At 46.4% G+C, this 17,903-nt stretch overlaps 1 protein-coding gene across 2 annotated transcripts in view; it reads left to right on the top strand.

The window, feature by feature from the left end:
• The first annotated feature begins 365 nt into the window (after positions 1-365).
• LOC123990297 (vesicular, overexpressed in cancer, prosurvival protein 1-like) overlaps positions 366-17,903 on the top strand; it is a 65,445-nt gene continuing 47,907 nt past the window's right edge. The window contains exon 1 of one of the 2 annotated variants that reach the window (XM_046290890.1): positions 366-416. In XM_046290890.1, coding sequence (XP_046146846.1) covers positions 393-416 — 24 coding nt within the window. In that variant the 5' untranslated portion in view covers positions 366-392. Of the gene's footprint in view, positions 417-3,025; positions 3,442-17,903 lie in introns of those variants that run through there. The other variant, XM_046290889.1, reaches the window with a different exon arrangement.

Raw genomic sequence — 17,903 nt, 5'->3', positions numbered from 1 at the left:
GTAGGTAGTCTACTTACAATGTTTACACTAGGTTAAATTATAACTGTTCAATGTTTTCAGGGGCAGGGACTGGGAGACTTGCCAGGATTCAGGGAAAGATGAACGGAGCAAAGTCCAGAGAGATCCTTGATGAAAACTTACTCCAGGGCGCTTAGGAAGTCAGACTGGGTCGATGGTTCACCTTTCAACAGGACAACGACCCTAAGCACGCAGCCAAGACAATGCAGGACAGGCTACGGTACAAGTGTCTGAACGTCCTTGAGTGGCCCAGCCAGAGGGTGGCCCACCCGGACTTAAAACCCGATCGAACATCTCTGGAGAGAGCTGAAAATAGCTGTGCAGCGACGCTCCCCATCCAACCTGAAAGAGCTTCAGAGGATCTGCAGAGAAGAATGGGAGAAACTCCCCAAATACAGGTGTGCCAGGCTTGTAGTGTCATACCCAAGAAGACTCACGGCTGTATTCCCTGCCAAAAGTGTCTGAATACTTATGTGTATATATATATGCCATTTAGCAGACGCTTTTATCCAAAGCGACTTACAGTCATGTGTGCATACATTCTACGTATGGGTGGTCCCGGGGATCGAACCCACTACCCTGGCGTTACAAGCGCCATGCTCTACCAACTGAGCTACAGAGTAAATGTGATATTTCAGTTACAGTTGAAGTCAGAAGTGTATTTACACTTAGGTTGGAGTTATTAAAACTCGTTTTTCAACCACTCCATAAATTTCTTGTTAAACAAACTATAGTTTTGGCAAGTCGGTTAGGACATCCACTTCGTGCATGACACAAGTCATTTTTCCAACAATTGTTTACAGAAAGATTATTTAACTTATAATTCACTGTATCACAATTCCAGTGGTTCAGAAGTTTACATACACTATGTTGACTGTGCCTTTGAACAGCCTTGAAAATTCCAGAAAATTATGTCAATGGCTTTAGAAGCTTCTGATAGGCTAATTGACATCAATTGAGTCAATTGGAGGTGTCCCTGTGGATGTATTTCAAGGCCTACCTTCAAACTTAGTGCCTCTTTGCCTGGCATCATGGGAAAATCAAAAGAAATCAGCCAAGACTGACGAGACAAAAATAATTGTAGACTTCCACAAGTCTGGTTCATCCTTGGGAGCAATTTCCATATGCCTGAATCTACCACATTCATCTGTACAAACAATAGTATGCAAGTATAAACACCATGGGACCACGCAGCCGTCCTACCTCTCAGTAAGGAGTTGCGTTCTGTCTCCTAGAGATGAATGTACTTTGGTGTGAAAAGTGCAAATTAATCCCAGAACAACAGCAAAGGACCTGACGAAGATGCTGGAGGAAACGGGTACAAAAGTATCTATATCCACAGTAAAACGAGTCCTATATCGACATAACCTGAAAGGCCGCTCGGCAAGGAAGAAGCCACTGCTCCAATACCGCCATTAAAAAAGCCAGACTACGGTTTGCAACTGCACAACCAATCTGTAAATAGCACACCCAACTTCCTCATCCCCATATTATTACTTACCCTCTTGCTCTTTTGCACCCCAGTATCTCTACTTGCACATCATCATCTGCACATCTATCTCTCCAGTAATAATGCTAAATTGTCATTATTTTGCCTCTGTGGCCTATTTATGGCCTATGTATTGCCTACCTCCATACTCTTCTACATTTGCACACACTGTACATATGTTTTTTATTTCTTTCTATTGTGTTATTGACTGTACGTTTGTTTGTGTAACTCTGTGTTTGTTGTTTGTGTCGCACTGCTTTGTTTTATCTTGGCCAGGTCGTAGTTGTAAATGAGAACTTGTTCTCAACTGGCCAGCTGGTTATTAAATAAAGGTGAAATAAAAAATAAATAAAACATGAGGGAGGATGTCTTCCCTGTAACCCACAGCGTTGAGATTGCCAGGCAGTGACAACAAGCTCAGTCCGATGATGCTGTGACACACCGCCCCAGACCATGACGGACCCTTCACCTCCAAATCGAGTACAGGCCTCGGTGTAACGCTCATTCCTTCGACGATAAACGCAAATCCGAACATCACAGCTGGTGAGACAAAACCGCGACTCGTCAGTGATGAGCACTAATTGCCAGCCCTGTCTGGTTCAGCGACGGTGGGTTTGTGCCCATAGGCGATGTTGTTGCCGGTGATTTCTGGTGACGACCTGCCTTACAACAGGCCTACAAGCCCTCAGTCCAGCCTCTTTCAGTGTATTGCGGACTAACTGAGCACTGTTGGAGGGATTGTGCATTTCTGGTGTAACTCTGGCTGTTGTTGTTGCCATTCTGTACCTGTTCCGCAGGTGTGATGTTTGGATGTACCGATCTTGTGCAGGTGTTGTTACACACGGTCTGCCACTGCGGGGATGATCAGCTGTCCGTCCTGTCTACCTGTAGCGCTGTCTTAGGAGTCTCACAGTACGGACATTGCAATTTATTCATTGCCCTGGCCACATCTGCAGTCCTCATGCCTCCTTGCAGCATGCCCAAGGTACGTTCACGCAGATGAGCAGGGACCCTGGGCATCTTTCTTTTGGTGTTTTTCAAAGTCAGTAGAAAGGCCTCTTTAGTGTCCTAAGTTTTCATAACTGTGACCTTAATTGCCTACCTTCTGTAAGGTGTTAGTGTCTTAACGACCGTTTCACGGGTGCACGTTCATTCATTGTTTATGGTTCATTAAACAAGCATGGGAAACAGTGTTTAAACCCTTTACAATGAAGATCTGTGAAGTTATTTTGATTTTTACGAATTATCTTTGAAAGACAGGGTCCTGAAAAAGGGACATTTTTTGTTGTTGTTGCCGAGTTTATAATAGGCTACTGCACCTAGATGAAATGTCAGAGAATCTCATTGCATATAAGATCATGAGGTGTCTTCACCACCTCTGTGATTATACATATTCCAGTTATCATATTTCACATTTTCAGAACCAATAATTCCTCAATTGCATTATGGGGAGGGACAGGAGTAGACAACCTTTTGATTCACCTTATTTGATTTACCTAAACAGGAGTATCTTCCGGGCTGTTTTGTTAGCGAAAAGGGGCGTCAATTACCGTAAATCCTAATGTAATACAGTTAGGATAGCCTGCATAATGCCATTGACTACCTTATTTTTTTTATCTTTCTTTGGAGCAGTTTTGCTTCAAAATGATATGATCTAATCGCGGAAACAATGCCACTAGACCAACAGGAACTGGAGCTTACATTGGCGCTGTCACTGCTCCTATCCCGCATTGACAGCTGGGTTACGCGGAGGCTCGTCGGTCGTATGCTTTGTGTGATGCGGGAAGCTGCTGAACGTTTTGTTGTGGAATGAAATCGACATTGTGAAAAAGTCTTTGTTCATCTTTTCATTCAAAACGGAGTTTGAAATTCGGCAAGGAGAGATGAAGAATCTACTCCCTGGGATAGTCCTGACGTTTTTGATATTTTTAGAGGTGAGCAGCCCTTAGACAACATCGGCTATTGCCAACTATATAACGGGCGTTTATGGGATTACGCTGTACCTTTTTGATCAAATTAGAAATGTAATTATGTTGGTAAAGAAAATATTATGACGTGAATGATGCTTTACTGTTAATTTGTCATGGTGGATATATTTAACAATATCTTCAAAGAACGAAGCATCTGCCCCCATCAGATGATAGACAGTGTAGGCTACAGTATGATGCAATTTGGCGAACCCTTTGTCTTTCTGACCATTCCTCCGTAACAAGACGGAACTCTTCATGGGAGGTAATATTGACCAAATCGAGTGCGAAAATGGTTACAAGGAAATTATTTATTTATTTCTGTACAACCGTAAGTGATACTGTCTGGGTTCCTAACTTTATCATGGCCCTTTCAATATCTCTCTTCTTTATTAACATTTGGAGACGGTACAGACTTACTAACTCATTCACGAGCCACACATTTGTATGAGAAACATACATGTGGAATTGCCCCCTTGAAACACTGAACATCACAATCTAAAAAATTGTTTTGACTTTTTTGACAATTTCACTACTTTAAAATATATATATTTTTCAAAAATGAACAATTCTAAATGGTTTCTGATCTGCCATGCCCTATGAAAACCTCTGTGCTTGGACTATCATAACACTGCAACAAGACTGTTTTGGTTTCTGTCAAGTCCATTTTCACTACACTAGATCTTTTATCTTTTCAATTATGCTAAATCAGTTGAACCTTACTCTGTGCAGGATATCATGCTGTCCAATGTGCTTGGCTCCTATTTCTTATTTAGCCTTTTATTTAACTAGCCAAGTCGGTTAAGTACAAATTCTTATTTACAATGACGGCCTACCTTGGCCAAAGCCTCCCCTAACCCGGACGATGCTGGGCCGATTGTGTGCCGATCACGAGGGATCGAACCAGGGTCTGTAGTGAGGCCTCTAGCAATGAGGTGCAGTGCCTTAGACCGCTGAACCAGGGTCTGTAGTGAGGCCTCTAGCGATGAGGTGCAGTGCCTTAGACCGCTGAACCAGGGTCTGTAGTGAGGCCTCTAGCTAAGAGGTGCAGTGCCTTAGACCGCTGAACCAGGGTCTGTAGTGAGGCCTCTAGCTAAGAGGTGCAGTGCCTTAGACCGCTGAACCAGGGTCTGTAGTGAGGCCTCTAGCGATGAGGTGCAGTGCCTTAGACCGCTGAACCAGGGTCTGTAGTGAGGCCTCTAGCGATGAGGTGCAGTGCCTTAGACCGCTGAACCAGGGTCTGTAGTGAGGCCTCTAGCGATGAGGTGCAGTGCCTTAGACCGCTGAACCAGGGTCTGTAGTGAGGCCTCTAGCGATGAGGTGCAGTGCCTTAGACCGTGAACCAGGGTCTGCCTAGCGATGAGGTGCAGGGCCTTAGACCGCTGAACCAGGGTCTGTAGTGAGGCCTCTAGCGATGAGGTGCAGTGCCTTAGACCGCTGCGCCACTCAGGAGCAACATCCTATGGATGCTCATGCCCTGTAATATTTAATTTCACTTATGTTATTAAAGTAACTAATGTACAAGGTTAATCCATGCTTAGTCAATAACAGACCGTTTAGCACGCATGCAAATTGACACTAACGTTCACTCTGCAAACACACGCTGAAGTTCAAGCAATATCTAAGTTATACCATGTCTGCCAATCTACTTTCACCAACCACCAACCTACTTCACAAGAAGTGTAAAATCGCAGCATAAGAAATGTATGATTACCACTGAAATTGAAATACTGTCTTTTTTTTTCTTGAATAAAGTGAGTAAGTCAAGTAGGGAAACAGTCTAGGTGCAGGCTGTAGGGAAACAGTCTAGGTGCAGGCTGTAGGGAAACAGTCTAGGTGCAGGCTGTAGGGGAAACAGTCTAGGTGCAGGCTGTAGGGGAAACAGTCTAGGTGCAGGCTGTAGGGAAACAGTCTAGGTGCAGGTTGTAGGGAAACAGTCTAGGTGCAGGCTGTAGGGGAAACAGTCTAGGTGCAGGCTGTAGGGGAACAGTCTAGGTGCAGGCTGTAGGGGAAACAGTCTAGGTGCAGGCTGTAGGGGAAACAGTCTAGGTGCAGGCTGTAGGGGAAACAGTCTAGGTGCAGGCTGTGGGGAAACAGTCTAGGTGCAGGCTGTAGGGAAACAGTCTAGGTGCAGGCTGTAGGGGAAACAGTCTAGGTGCAGGCTGTAGGGGAAACAGTCTAGGTGCAGGCTGTAGGGAAACAGTCTAGGTGCAGGCTGTAGGGAAACAGTCTAGGTGCAGGCTGTAGGGGAAACAGTCTAGGTGCAGGCTGTAGGGGAAACAGTCTAGGTGCAGGCTGTAGGGAAACAGTCTAGGTGCAGGCTGTAGGGGAAACAGTCTAGGTGCAGGCTGTAGGGAAACAGTCTAGGTGCAGGCTGTGGGGAAACAGTCTAGGTGCAGGCTGTGCAGGGGGGGAAACAGTCTAGGGGCAGGCTGCTAGTAGGGTGCGCTGTAGGGAAACAGGCTGTAGGGGAAACAGTCTAGGTGCAGGCTGTAGGGGAAACAGTCTAGGGGCAGGCTGTAGGGGAAACAGTCTAGGGGCAGGCTGTAGGGGTGCAGGCTGTAGGGGAAACAGTCTAGGTGCAGGCTGTAGGGGAAACAGTCTAGGGGCAGGCTGTAGGGGAAACAGTCTAGGGGCAGGCTGTAGGGGTGCAGGCTGTAGGGGAAACAGTCTAGGTGCAGGCTGTAGGGGAAACAGTCTAGGGGCAGGCTGTAGGGGTGCAGGCTGTAGGGGAAACAGTCTAGGTGCAGGCTGTAGGGAAACAGTCTAGGGGCAGGCTGTAGGGGTCTAGGGGCAGGCTGTAGGGGTGCAGGCTGTAGGGGAAACAGTCTAGGTGCAGGCTGTAGGGAAACAGTCTAGGTGCAGGCTGTAGGGGAAACAGTCTAGGTGCAGGCTGTAGAGAAACAGTGTGGGTGCAGGCTGTAGGGAAACAGTCTAGGTGCAGGTTGTAGGGAAACAGTCTAGGTGCAGGCTGTAGGGAAACAGTCTAGGTGCAGGCTGTAGGGAAACAGTCTAGGTGCAGGCTGTAGGGGAAACAGTCTAGGTGCAGGCTGTAGGGGAAACAGTCTAGGTGCAGGCTGTAGGGGAAACAGTCTAGGTGCAGGTTGTAGGGAAACAGTCTAGGTGCAGGCTTGTCTAGGGAAACAGTCTAGGTGCAGGCTGTAGGGAAACAGTGGGAACAGTCTAGGTGCAGGCTGGTGCAGGCTGGAAACAGTCTAGGTGCAGGCTGTAGGGTCTAGGTGCAAACAGTCTAGGTGCAGGCTGTAGGGGAAACAGTCTAGGTGCAGGCTGTAGGGGAAACAGTCTGGGTGCAGGCTGTAGTCTAGGTGCAAACAGTCTAGGTGCAGGCTGTAGGGAAACAGTCTAGGTGCAGGTTGTAGGGAAACAGTCTAGGTGCAGGCTGTGGGGAAACAGTCTAGGTGCAGGCTGTAGGGGAAACAGTCTAGGTGCAGGCTGTAGGGAAACAGTCTAGGTGCAGGCTGTAGGGAAACAGTCTAGGTGCAGGCTGTAGGGAAACAGTCTAGGTGCAGGCTGTAGGGAAACAGTCTAGGTGCAGGCTGTGGGGGAAACAGTCTAGGTGCAGGCTGTGGGGGAAACAGTCTAGGTGCAGGCTGTGGGGGAAACAGTCTAGGGGCAGGCTGTAGGGGAAACAGTCTAGGGGCAGGCTGTAGGGGTGCAGGCTGTAGGGGAAACAGTCTAGGTGCAGGCTGTAGGGAAACAGTCTGGATACAGGCTGCAGGGTAAACAGTCTAGGTGCAGGCTGTAGAGAAACAGTGTGGGTGCAGGCTGTAGGGGAAACAGTCTAGGTGCAGGTTGTAGGGAAACAGTCTAGGTGCAGGCTGTAGGGGAAACAGTCTAGGTGCAGGCTGTATGGAAACAGTCTAGGTGCAGGCTGTAGGGAAACAGTCTAGGTGCAGGGAAACAGTCTAGGTGCAGGCTGTAGGGAAACAGTCTAGGTGCAGGCTGTGGGGGAAACAGTCTAGGTGCAGGCTGTGGGGGAAACAGTCTAGGGGCAGGCTGTAGGGGAAACAGTCTAGGGGCAGGCTGTAGGGGGTGCAGGCTGTAGGGTCTAGAAACAGTCTAGGTGCAGGCTGTAGGGAAACAGTCTGGGGGAAACAGTCTAGATACAGGTGCAGGGTAAACAGTCTACAGGCTGCAGGGGCTAAAACAGTCTAGGTGCAGGCTGTAGAGAAACAGTGTGGGTGCAGGCTGTAGGGGAAACAGTCTAGGTGCAGGTTGTAGGGAAACAGTCTAGGTGCAGGCTGTAGGGGAAACAGTCTAGGTGCAGGGCTGTATGGAAACAGTCTAGGTGCAGGCTGTAGGGAAACAGTCTAGGTGCAGGGCAACAGTCTAGGTGCAGGCTGTAGGGGAAACAGTCTAGGTGCAGGCTGTAGGGGAAACAGTCTAGGTGCAGGCTGCAGGGAAACAGTGTAGGTGCAGGCTGTAGGGGAAACAGTCTAGATGCAGGGAAACAGTCTAGGTGCAGGCTGTAGGGGAAACAGTCAAGGTGCAGGGAAACAGTCTAGGTGCAGGCTGTAGGGGAAACAGTCTAGGTGCAGGGAAACAGTCTAGGTGCAGGCTGTAGGGGAAACAGTCTAGGTGCAGGCTGTAGGGAAACATTCAAGGTGCAGGCTGTAGGGAGTCTAGTGCAGGTGCAGTCTAGGTGCAGACTGTAGGGGAAACTGTAGGGGAAACAGTCTAGGTGCAGGTTGTAGGGAAACAGTCTAGGTGCAGGTTGTAGGGAAACAGTCTAGGTGCAGGCTGTAGGGGAAACAGTCTAGGTGCAGGCTATAACGGTGCAGGCTGTAGGGGAAACAGTCTAGGTGCAGGCTGTAGGGGAAACAGTCTAGGTGCAGGCTGTAGGGAAACAGTCTAGGTGCAGGCTGGGGTGCAGGCTGTAGGGGAAACAGTCTGGGTGCAGGCTGTAGGGGAAACAGTCTAGGTGCAGGCTGTAGGGAAACAGTCTAGGTGCAGGCTGTAGGGAAACAGTCTAGGTGCAGGCTGTAGGGGAAACAGTCTAGGTGCAGGCTGTAGGGGAAACAGTCTAGGTGCAGGCTGTAGGGGAAACAGTCTAGGTGCGGGCTATAGGGGTGCAGGCTGTAGGGGAAACATTCTAGGTGCAGGCTGTAGGGAAACAGTCTAGGTGCAGGCTGTAGGGGAAACAGTCTAGGTGCAGGCTGTAGGGGAAACAGTCTAGGTGCAGGCTGTAGGGAAACAGTCTAGGTGCAGGGCAACAGTCTAGGTGCAGGCTGTGTGGGAAACAGTCTAGGTGCAGGCTGTAGGGGAACAGTCTAGGTGCAGGCTGTAATAACTAAGCTTTGCATGGTCGTGAATCCAGAATTGGTGTGCTCAACTCAATTGTCAAATGTCTTTGGGTGCTTAGTTGGAAAGGCATATCAGTTGATGTGCTTGGTCATGGACACTTTATCGAGAGGGGGGGGGGAGAGACTGGCTGTACATTTTTAAAGTGGCAGGTTAGTTTTGAGATGAACCTCGCCTGGCCAGCTCACTATGACAGTTATGGCAGTGGAACGCTCCCCGGTAGGAATGAGACCAGAAGCTTCTGTGGTGCTGGAGGTGTCAGGTTCTGTGGAGATGGGAGGGTTTGCGGTTCAGCGACCCTATGAGACGAGTCAGCCTCTCCATGCAGGAAGGTCACTGCCCACCCCCCCACCCCCACACCCTGCCAGGGTGGGGCTGCATTAACTTCCCTAACACTCTCTGGCACTAAGATAGCAGCTCTGTGACTGGGAGGAAGCTGGATATAAGCTTTAGTGTGGACTGTCTTTTTCACAGGCTCCTCTTTGTAGAAGGCGCTATTATGGTTTTGTGAGCTTTTGACTCGGCAGAAATCGAGTGTACATGTTTTGATGTGTCCAGTATGACGTTTGTATCTTATAGCCAAAAAAGCATAGCCTACAGTATTGGGCTCTTTGTTACTTTGGATTCCAATAGATAGGCGCTACTCTATATCTTCACAACTCGACTACCAGAATGGCATTAGAGGGAGGAGACCCCACCAGATCTTATTTCAACAATGGGTGTTCCTTGAGGGGATTGTACCTCATCTTGTACTATAGTTCTATACTGACTAAAGGTATTGGGATACATTCTGGGTTATCACCACCGCTTCAGCTAGCTTCCACTGTCACATTACCAAACTATCTTCTGCTCTTTGAATAGTCTGTCAATCACATGAGGACTCTACTATCCATAGGGGAAAACCTCAATGGTGGAATGCATTAGAGATGTCTCGGCTTGGTCAATGTCTTGAAACGTGGAGGGAGAGTTTTGTTATATGTTTACTTACCGATTTGGTTGACGAGTTGTTTTGTTGGCAGTATGACAGCAAAGAGGGGTTCGGTCTGGGCAAGGTCGGTCTGGGCGAGGTCGGTCTGGGCGAGGTCGGTCTGGGCGAGGTCGGTCTGGGCGAGGTCGGTCTGGGCGAGGTCGGTCTGGGCGAGGTCATGCCACATTTTAAAATGTGTATTATCACAAACTAAGCACAACCATGAGGTTTGGTTGTAGTGAGCCAAACAGTATCTCATCAACTTGACCATTTTTATAATCTAGTAAATGTAATAGTAGTCTTCACATTATGACTCTCCCTCCATTGTCTATGATTTATGACCCAGGTTACAGTACAGAGACATGATACGACTAATGAATGACTGGTTCGGATTAATGCAGTAGTTTTAAAATAATGTAGTAATCCTATATCCTTTTGGATGTAAATTAGCTTTGTGATCTTCTTTTTGATGGATTTCTCCACCTGACTTTACATTAAACCAGCCGTAAAACTGTCCAATGGCCTGCGTCAACTGTGAGTTAATAAAATCTCTGGAGTAGTTTCATCACTTTATCAAGGCTTCAAATGGCTGAGGCTGAATAAAAAAATAGCCAGTTCTACTCCTAAACCAATAACACGTGTCCTCCCAAAATCCATCTGGGATGTTGAACCAAGCAGGATGCCGCAGTTTGCTGTTGTTTAAACGGTCACTCGCTCGTCTTGTCTCTGTAGCCGAAAGGGGACAACCAACAGCCGACCAAGCAACTGGCAGGTCTTCAGATACTACATTAGAGGGATAATTTAACATACTTGCAAACTCCCCTACTATAACTAAGCGTGTGCAGTGGGAGTGTTGTGGTCTTTGTGGTTGGCCTGGGTATCTGGGGGGGGGGTCTCAGCTCCCGAGCTACTACATAGCTGTGGACCCTGCTGTTTGGCAGTGCCACAGTGGGGAGTTTGGTCCCACAAACAGGCAGTTTGTTCCAACCATGGCGGCCCTCTTCCTGCCAGGGCTTCGCTGCCAGGGTGTCCCCGTATTGTCCATTCTTCCCAACAGCCAACCCCGTCCAAATGCTCAATTGTATGGCCCTAGTCCCAACCTTCATTGACTGTCCCCCTTCTCTGGTGGTGAGAGCTAGGAAACATCCTAGAGTCGTTAAGCGGTAGAACCAGTGATCTACGCAACACGTAAAGTGTTTGTCCCATGTTTTATGAGATGAAATAAAAGATCCTGAAAATGTTCCTTACGCACAAAAGGCAGGATTGATTCGCCATTTGCATTTTAGGTATCGAATTGACATTTGGCGGCGCCTAATCAGTCAGTTCTGTACCCGCCTGGCTAGGGCTGGGCAATATGGCCAACCAAAATTAAATGTAATTGTTCAAATGTACTTAAGTATGAAGAGTGTAAATAATTTCAAATTCCTTATTAATCAAACCAGATGGCACCATTTTCTTGTTTATTTTTATTTACGGATAACCACGGGAACACTCCAACGCTCAAGACAATTTACAAACAAAGCGTGTGTGTTTAGTGAGTATTCCAGATCAGAGGCGGTAGATGACCAGGGATGTTCTATTGGTGAATTGGAACATTTTCCTGCCCTGCTAAGCATTCAAAATGTAACGACTACTTTTAGGTGTCAGGGAAAATCTATGGAGTAAAAAGTATTTTATTTTGGAATGTAGTGAAGTAATAGTTGTCAAAAATAAAATAGTAAAGTACAGATACCAAAAAAATATGACTTAAGTAAAAATACTTTCAATACTTTTGTAGTACTTGAAAGTATTTTTACTTAAGTACTTTACACCACTGCTCAGTAGAGAGAATTTCCACACTGCCACGTAGGGCTGCACGATATGGGCACATAATATAGGACTTATTTTGAACCAAATGTTACAAATGTGATTTGACGCTCAAATTAGAGCAAAACTGTTGGAATCATGGAAATATAATGACTATTCTAATTCTATAGGTAGAATATAATAGTGGGCACTTTGAATACAGTGTTTGAGAATACAATGAATTAAAATGCCAGGGGAGGAGTTATTGTGACAGGGTAGGAACTAAAGTGTTGATAAGTGTTTCCTAGGGGACCCTATAAGCTTAACTACATTGCACGTTTTCTCATTTTCATGTAGCTAACATATTCTTGCTTTGCATATTCCTCTTTGATTTAGAAGATACTGTTGCACAACCAACATGCTGATTTTAGGTCGAAGCCATCACTGCTTTATCAGGTTGTATCAGCTAGCTACATTTGCTCTTACTCAGTACATTAGCGGCTAACAATTAGCATCTCACAAGATTTAGGGCAACATGCTAAGAAAAGACAAACCTAGCTGATGTAAGAAACACAAACTAATAGTGTCATTATAGAACGCTAGTAGATTTATATTAAGAAGCAAAGTGAAAACAGCATTGTTGTCATCAGTATTGTTGCATGTGCTGCATTGACCATGCAGACTGAACGCAAGTGTAACAGGGGGTGTGGCTAGGTCTTTGTGGAAAGTGTCACGGAGAAAAAGAGTGGAGAGCGATGACTCAAGTAGCGAAGTAAACAATAAATATTGACATTACACATGGTGTATCACATTTGACAAACCAAACATTCAAATACAGGTATAAATGTAAAGTAAAACCAAAACCGGTCACCTGCATCATCAAATACGGTATACCGCCCAGCCCTATGCCTGGCTGAGTGGGAGTGTGGGTGGAATGAGCGAGCTCGCCTGGCAAGCAGAGCGCGAAACTCGTGGGAAAATGGAACTTGGTTGTCTGCCTGGAAATTAATTTTCTAATATTTTTCATAAACATATTTGAGAGAGCCAAATTCAAGTACTGTAAGCACCTTAAGCTTGGGTTAGTTAGGATGTGTAGTGTGGTTGTGTGGGTTAGTGTAGTGTTCGCTCAAGTTTTGAGCACGATTTTGTTTATATCAAATTAAATTTCAAATCAAATGTATTTATATAGCCCTTCGTACATCAGCTGATATCTCAAAGTGCTGTACAGAAACCCAGCCTAAAACCCCAAACAGCAAGAAATGCAGGTGTAGAAGCACGGTGGCTAGGAAAAACTCCCTAGAAAGGCCAAAACCTAGGAAGAAACCTAGAGAGGAACCAGGCTATGAGGGGTGGCCAGTCCTCTTCTGGCTGTGCCGGGTGGAGATTATAACAGAACATGGCCAAGATGTTCAAATGTTTATAAATGACCAGCAGGGTCAAATAATAATAATCACAGTAGTTATCGAGGGTGCAGCAAGTCAGCACCTCAGGAGTAAATGTCAGTATGCTTTTCATAGCCGATCATTAAGAGTATCTCTACCGTTCCTGCTGTCTCTAGAGAGTTGAAAACAGCAGGTCTGGGACAGGTAGCACGTCCGGTGAACAGGTCAGGGTTCCATAGCAGCAAGGAGTCATCATTCCAGGTAATCCTGAGGCAAAGTACTAGGGCTCAGGTCCTCTGAGAGAGAGAAAGAGAGAATTAGAGAGAGCATACTTAAATTCACAAAGGACACCGGATAAGACAGGAGGAGTACTCCAGATATAACAAACTGACCCTAGCCCTCCGACACAAAATACTGCAGCATAAATACTGGAGGTTGAGACAGGAGGGGTCAGGAGACACTGTGGCCCCATCCGATGATACCCCCGGACAGGGCCAAACAGGAAGGATATAACCCCACCCACTTTGCCAAAGCACAGCCCCCACACCACTAGAGGGATATCTTCAACCACCAACGTACCATCCTGAGACAAGGCCGAGTATAGCCCACAAAGATCTCCGCCACGGCACAACCCAGGGGGGGGCGCCAACCCAGACAGGAAGATCACGTCAGTGACACAACCCACTCAAATGACGCATCCCTCCCAGGGTCGGCATGGAAGAGCACCAGTAATCCAGTGACTCAGCCCCTGTAATAGGGTTAGAGGCAGAGAATCCCAGTGGAGAGGGGAACCGGCCAGGCAGAGACAGCAAGGGGGGTTCGTTGCTCCAAAGCCTTTCCGTTCACCTTCACTCCTGGGACAGACAACACTCAATCATATGACCGACCCACTGAAGAGATGAGTCTTCAGTAAAGACTTAAAGGTTGAGACCGAGTCTGCATCTCTCACATGGGTAGGCAGACCATTCCATAAAAACGGAGCTCTATAGGAGAAAGCCCTGCCTCCAGCTGTTTACTTCTAAATAATATCCCTGTTAGTGAGCATTTTTCCTTTGCCAAGATAATCCATCCGCCTGACAGGTGTGGCAGATCAAGAAGATGATTAAACAGCATGATCATTACACAGGTGCACCTTGTGCCGAGGACAATAAAATGCCACTAAAATGTCTAGTTCTGTCACTCAAAACAATGCTATAGATGTTTTGAGGGAGCGTGCAATTGGCATGCTGACTGCAGGAATGTCCACTGGAGCTGTTTCCAGATAATTTAATGTTAATTTATCTACCATAAGCCGCATCCAATGTCGTTTTAGAGAATTTGGTATGTATGTCCAACCCGGCCTTGCAACCGAAGACCACGTATGAATAACCAGCCCAGGACCTCCACGTCCACCTTCTTCACCTGTGGGATCATCTGATGATACCAGCTGCCCGTACAAACTGATGAAACTGTGGGATAATCTGATGATACCAGCTGCCCGTACAAACTGATGAAACTGTGGGATAATCTGATGATACCAGCTGCCCATACAAACTGATGAAACTGTGGGATAATCTGATGATACCAGCTGATGAAACTGTGGGATCATCTGATGATACCAGCAGCCCATACAAACTGATGAAACTGTGGGATAATCTGATGATACCAGCTGCCCGTACAAACTGATGAAACTGTGGGATAATCTGATGATACCAGCTGCCCGTACAAACTGATGAAACTGTGGGATAATCTGATGATACCAGCTGCCCGTACAAACTGATGAAACTGTGGGATAATCTGATGATACCAGCTGCCCGTACAAACTGATGAAACTGTGGGATAATCTGATGATACCAGCTGCCCATACAAACTGATGAAACTGTGGGATAATCTGATGATACCAGCAGCCCATACAAACTGATGAAACTGTGGGATAATCTGATGATACCAGCTGCCCGTACAAACTGATGAAACTGTGGGATAATCTGATGATACCAGCTGCCCGTACAAACTGATGAAACTGTGGGATAATCTGATGATACCAGCTGCCCGTACAAACTGATGAAACTGTGGGATAATCTGATGATACCAGCTGCCCGTACAAACTGATGAAACTGTGGGATCATCAGATGATACCAGCTGCCCATACAAACTGATGAAACTGTGGGATCATCTGATGATACCAGCTGATGAAACTGTGGGATCATCTGATGATACCAGCTGCCCGTACAAACTGATGAAACTGTGGGATAATCTGATGATACCAGCTGCCCATACAAACTGATGAAACTGTGGGATCATCTGATGATACCAGCTGCCCATACAAACTGATGAAACTGTGGGATCATCTGATGATACCAGCTGATGAAACTGTGGGATCATCTGATGATACCAGCTGCCCATACAAACTGATGAAACTGTGGGATCATCTGATGATACCAGCTGCCCATACAAACTGATGAAACTGTGGGATCATCTGATGATACCAGCTGATGAAACTGTGGGATCATCTGATGATACCAGCTGCCCGTACAAACTGATGAAACTGTGGGATCATCTGATGATACCAGCTGCCCGTACAATCTGATGAAACTGTGGGATCATCTGATGATACCAGCTGCCCGTACAAACTGATGAAACTGTGGGATCATCTGATGATACCAGCTGCCCATACAATCTGATGAAACTGTGGGATAATCTGATGATACCAGCTGCCCGTACAAACTGATGAAACTGTGGGATCATCTGATGATACCAGCTGCCCGTACAAACTGATGAAACTGTGGGATCATCTGATGATACCAGCTGCCCGTACAATCTGATGAAACTGTGGGATCATCTGATCATCAGCACAACCAAATCATTTCTGAACAAATTGTCAAACCGTCTTAAGGAAGCTCATGGGCGTGTTCGTCGTCATCACCAGGGTCTTGACCTGACTGCAGTTCAGTGGACAAATACTCACCTTCGATGGCCACTGGCACGCTGGAGCAGTGTGCTATTCACAGATAAGTCCTGGTTTCAACCTGTACCGGGCAGTTGGCAGACTGTGTATGGCGTAGTGTGGGCAAGCGGTTTGCTGATGGCAACGTTTTGAACAGTGACAAGTGGTGAGGTGATGGTATGGACAGGCATAAGCTATGGACAACGAACACAATTTCATTTTATTGACGGCAATTTGAATGCATAGAGGTACCGTGACGAGATCCTGAGGGCCATTGTTGTGCCATTCATCCACTGCCTTCAAATCATGTTTCAGCATGATAATGCAAGGCCCCATGTCGCAAGGATCTTTACACAATTCCTGGAAGCTGAAAATGTCCCAGTTCTTCCATGGCCTGCATACACGCCAGACATGTCTCCCATTGAGCATGTTTGGGATGCTCTGGATCAATGTGTTCCAGTTCCCGCCTATATCCGGGAGCTTCGCACAGCCATTGAAGAGGAGTGGGACAACATTCCACATGTCACAATCAACAGATGTCATGCTGCATGAGGCAAATGGTGGTCACACCAGATACTGACTAGTATTCTGATCCACACCCTTACCTTTTTTAAGGTATCTGTGACCAACAGATGCATATCTGTATTCCCAGTCATGTGAAATCCATAGTTTTGGGCCTATTTAATTCATTTAAATTGACTGATTTTCTTATGAGCTGTAACTCAGTAAAATTGTTGAAATTGCGTTTGTATTTTTTTGGTGTGTGTGTGTGTGTGTGTGTGTGTGTGTGTGTGTGTGTGTATAAACCCTGTATTGCCGACACTATGTTTTGGCCAATGAGAGGCTTTGAAGCCACCACTCCTCAGAAGAAGCAGTCTTCCATAGGAATGAATGGAATCCTACAGTATTTAACATTTAAGAAATGTAAATTAAATGTTTCAAGGACTATATTGGCTCATAATAAAACATATATGCATTAAGGTGTCTAATAGAATAAACACGGCAAAAACAAATGTGTGGTGGGGTGTACCAAAAGGGAGGCACGGTGGCTCCAAAACAGAGCCCCTTGTCACTCATCATGTGTGTGGGTATAACTCATTGGGTAGAACCCACATCCGTTGTGCGCTCAGTGGCCACACATTGTGGGGGAAAACACATGGCACAAACCAGAAAGGGGATTCCTGGATGCTCCTGGGATGAAATGTCACTTCAGCCTGCCATCCATCCAGCCAGTCCTTTGGCGGCCATTTTCTCTTCTCTATAAAAGCCTCTCCACCCACATCTCTCCAAAGATGAGCCAGGCTTCAATGTCTTCTATAGTTAATCTCTCACCTCGTTGAGAGATGTATGTGGGTGCACCTCAATAGTCTGACTTTTTTCCACAACTGGGCAGGTGAGTAAGGCATCATAGTCACCTATTCTGAGCCAGCCACAGACTACTAAGATGCAGCCCGTGTCTGACTTTATAGCCTTTATGTTGGAGGCCAGTGGATTTCAGTTACATTGAAGAGCAACGGGGCATCCTTTTGTTTTTATCTAGACAACACCGTATGATCCACTATGCCGTTTACACTACATCTGTCATATCACTGAGTCGGCAGTGAGGCTTTGGCGGAGGACTGTATTGTGTGTTGCATAAAGCCAGGGCTGCCAGAGAGAAGCTGTATGTATGATTTAAAACGGCAAGAATATTTGCATGGGTTAACAGACCCATAAAGGGTGTTCATTCGCAAACGGATCATCTTGACACTGCAAAGCATACCAGTTTCAGTGCTGTATTATAACCAACGTGTTTTTTATATGTGAACAGAGCGGTTTCATTTATCTTTCAAAGCTTCAACATGGTGCCTCATTTTTTTAATGAAAAGCATTATTTGCGCATAAAGCCCTGGAGGTTATGCCTGGCCTTGTGCATAACACTCCCAGGACAGATCCTCCTTTTCCTCATCTTGCCTATTTTTTTTTAATCGCTCCTTGCTTTGTGTAGAAAGGATGGAGAGCGCACTACTAAGCTACAAAGCACATCTTATGAGGGCTATAAAACTGAAAT

Source organism: Oncorhynchus gorbuscha, linkage group LG12, assembly GCF_021184085.1.
Source record: "Oncorhynchus gorbuscha isolate QuinsamMale2020 ecotype Even-year linkage group LG12, OgorEven_v1.0, whole genome shotgun sequence".
Classification (NCBI taxonomy): domain Eukaryota; kingdom Metazoa; phylum Chordata; class Actinopteri; order Salmoniformes; family Salmonidae; genus Oncorhynchus; species Oncorhynchus gorbuscha.
This window is presented reverse-complemented; position numbering and strand designations above follow the sequence as displayed.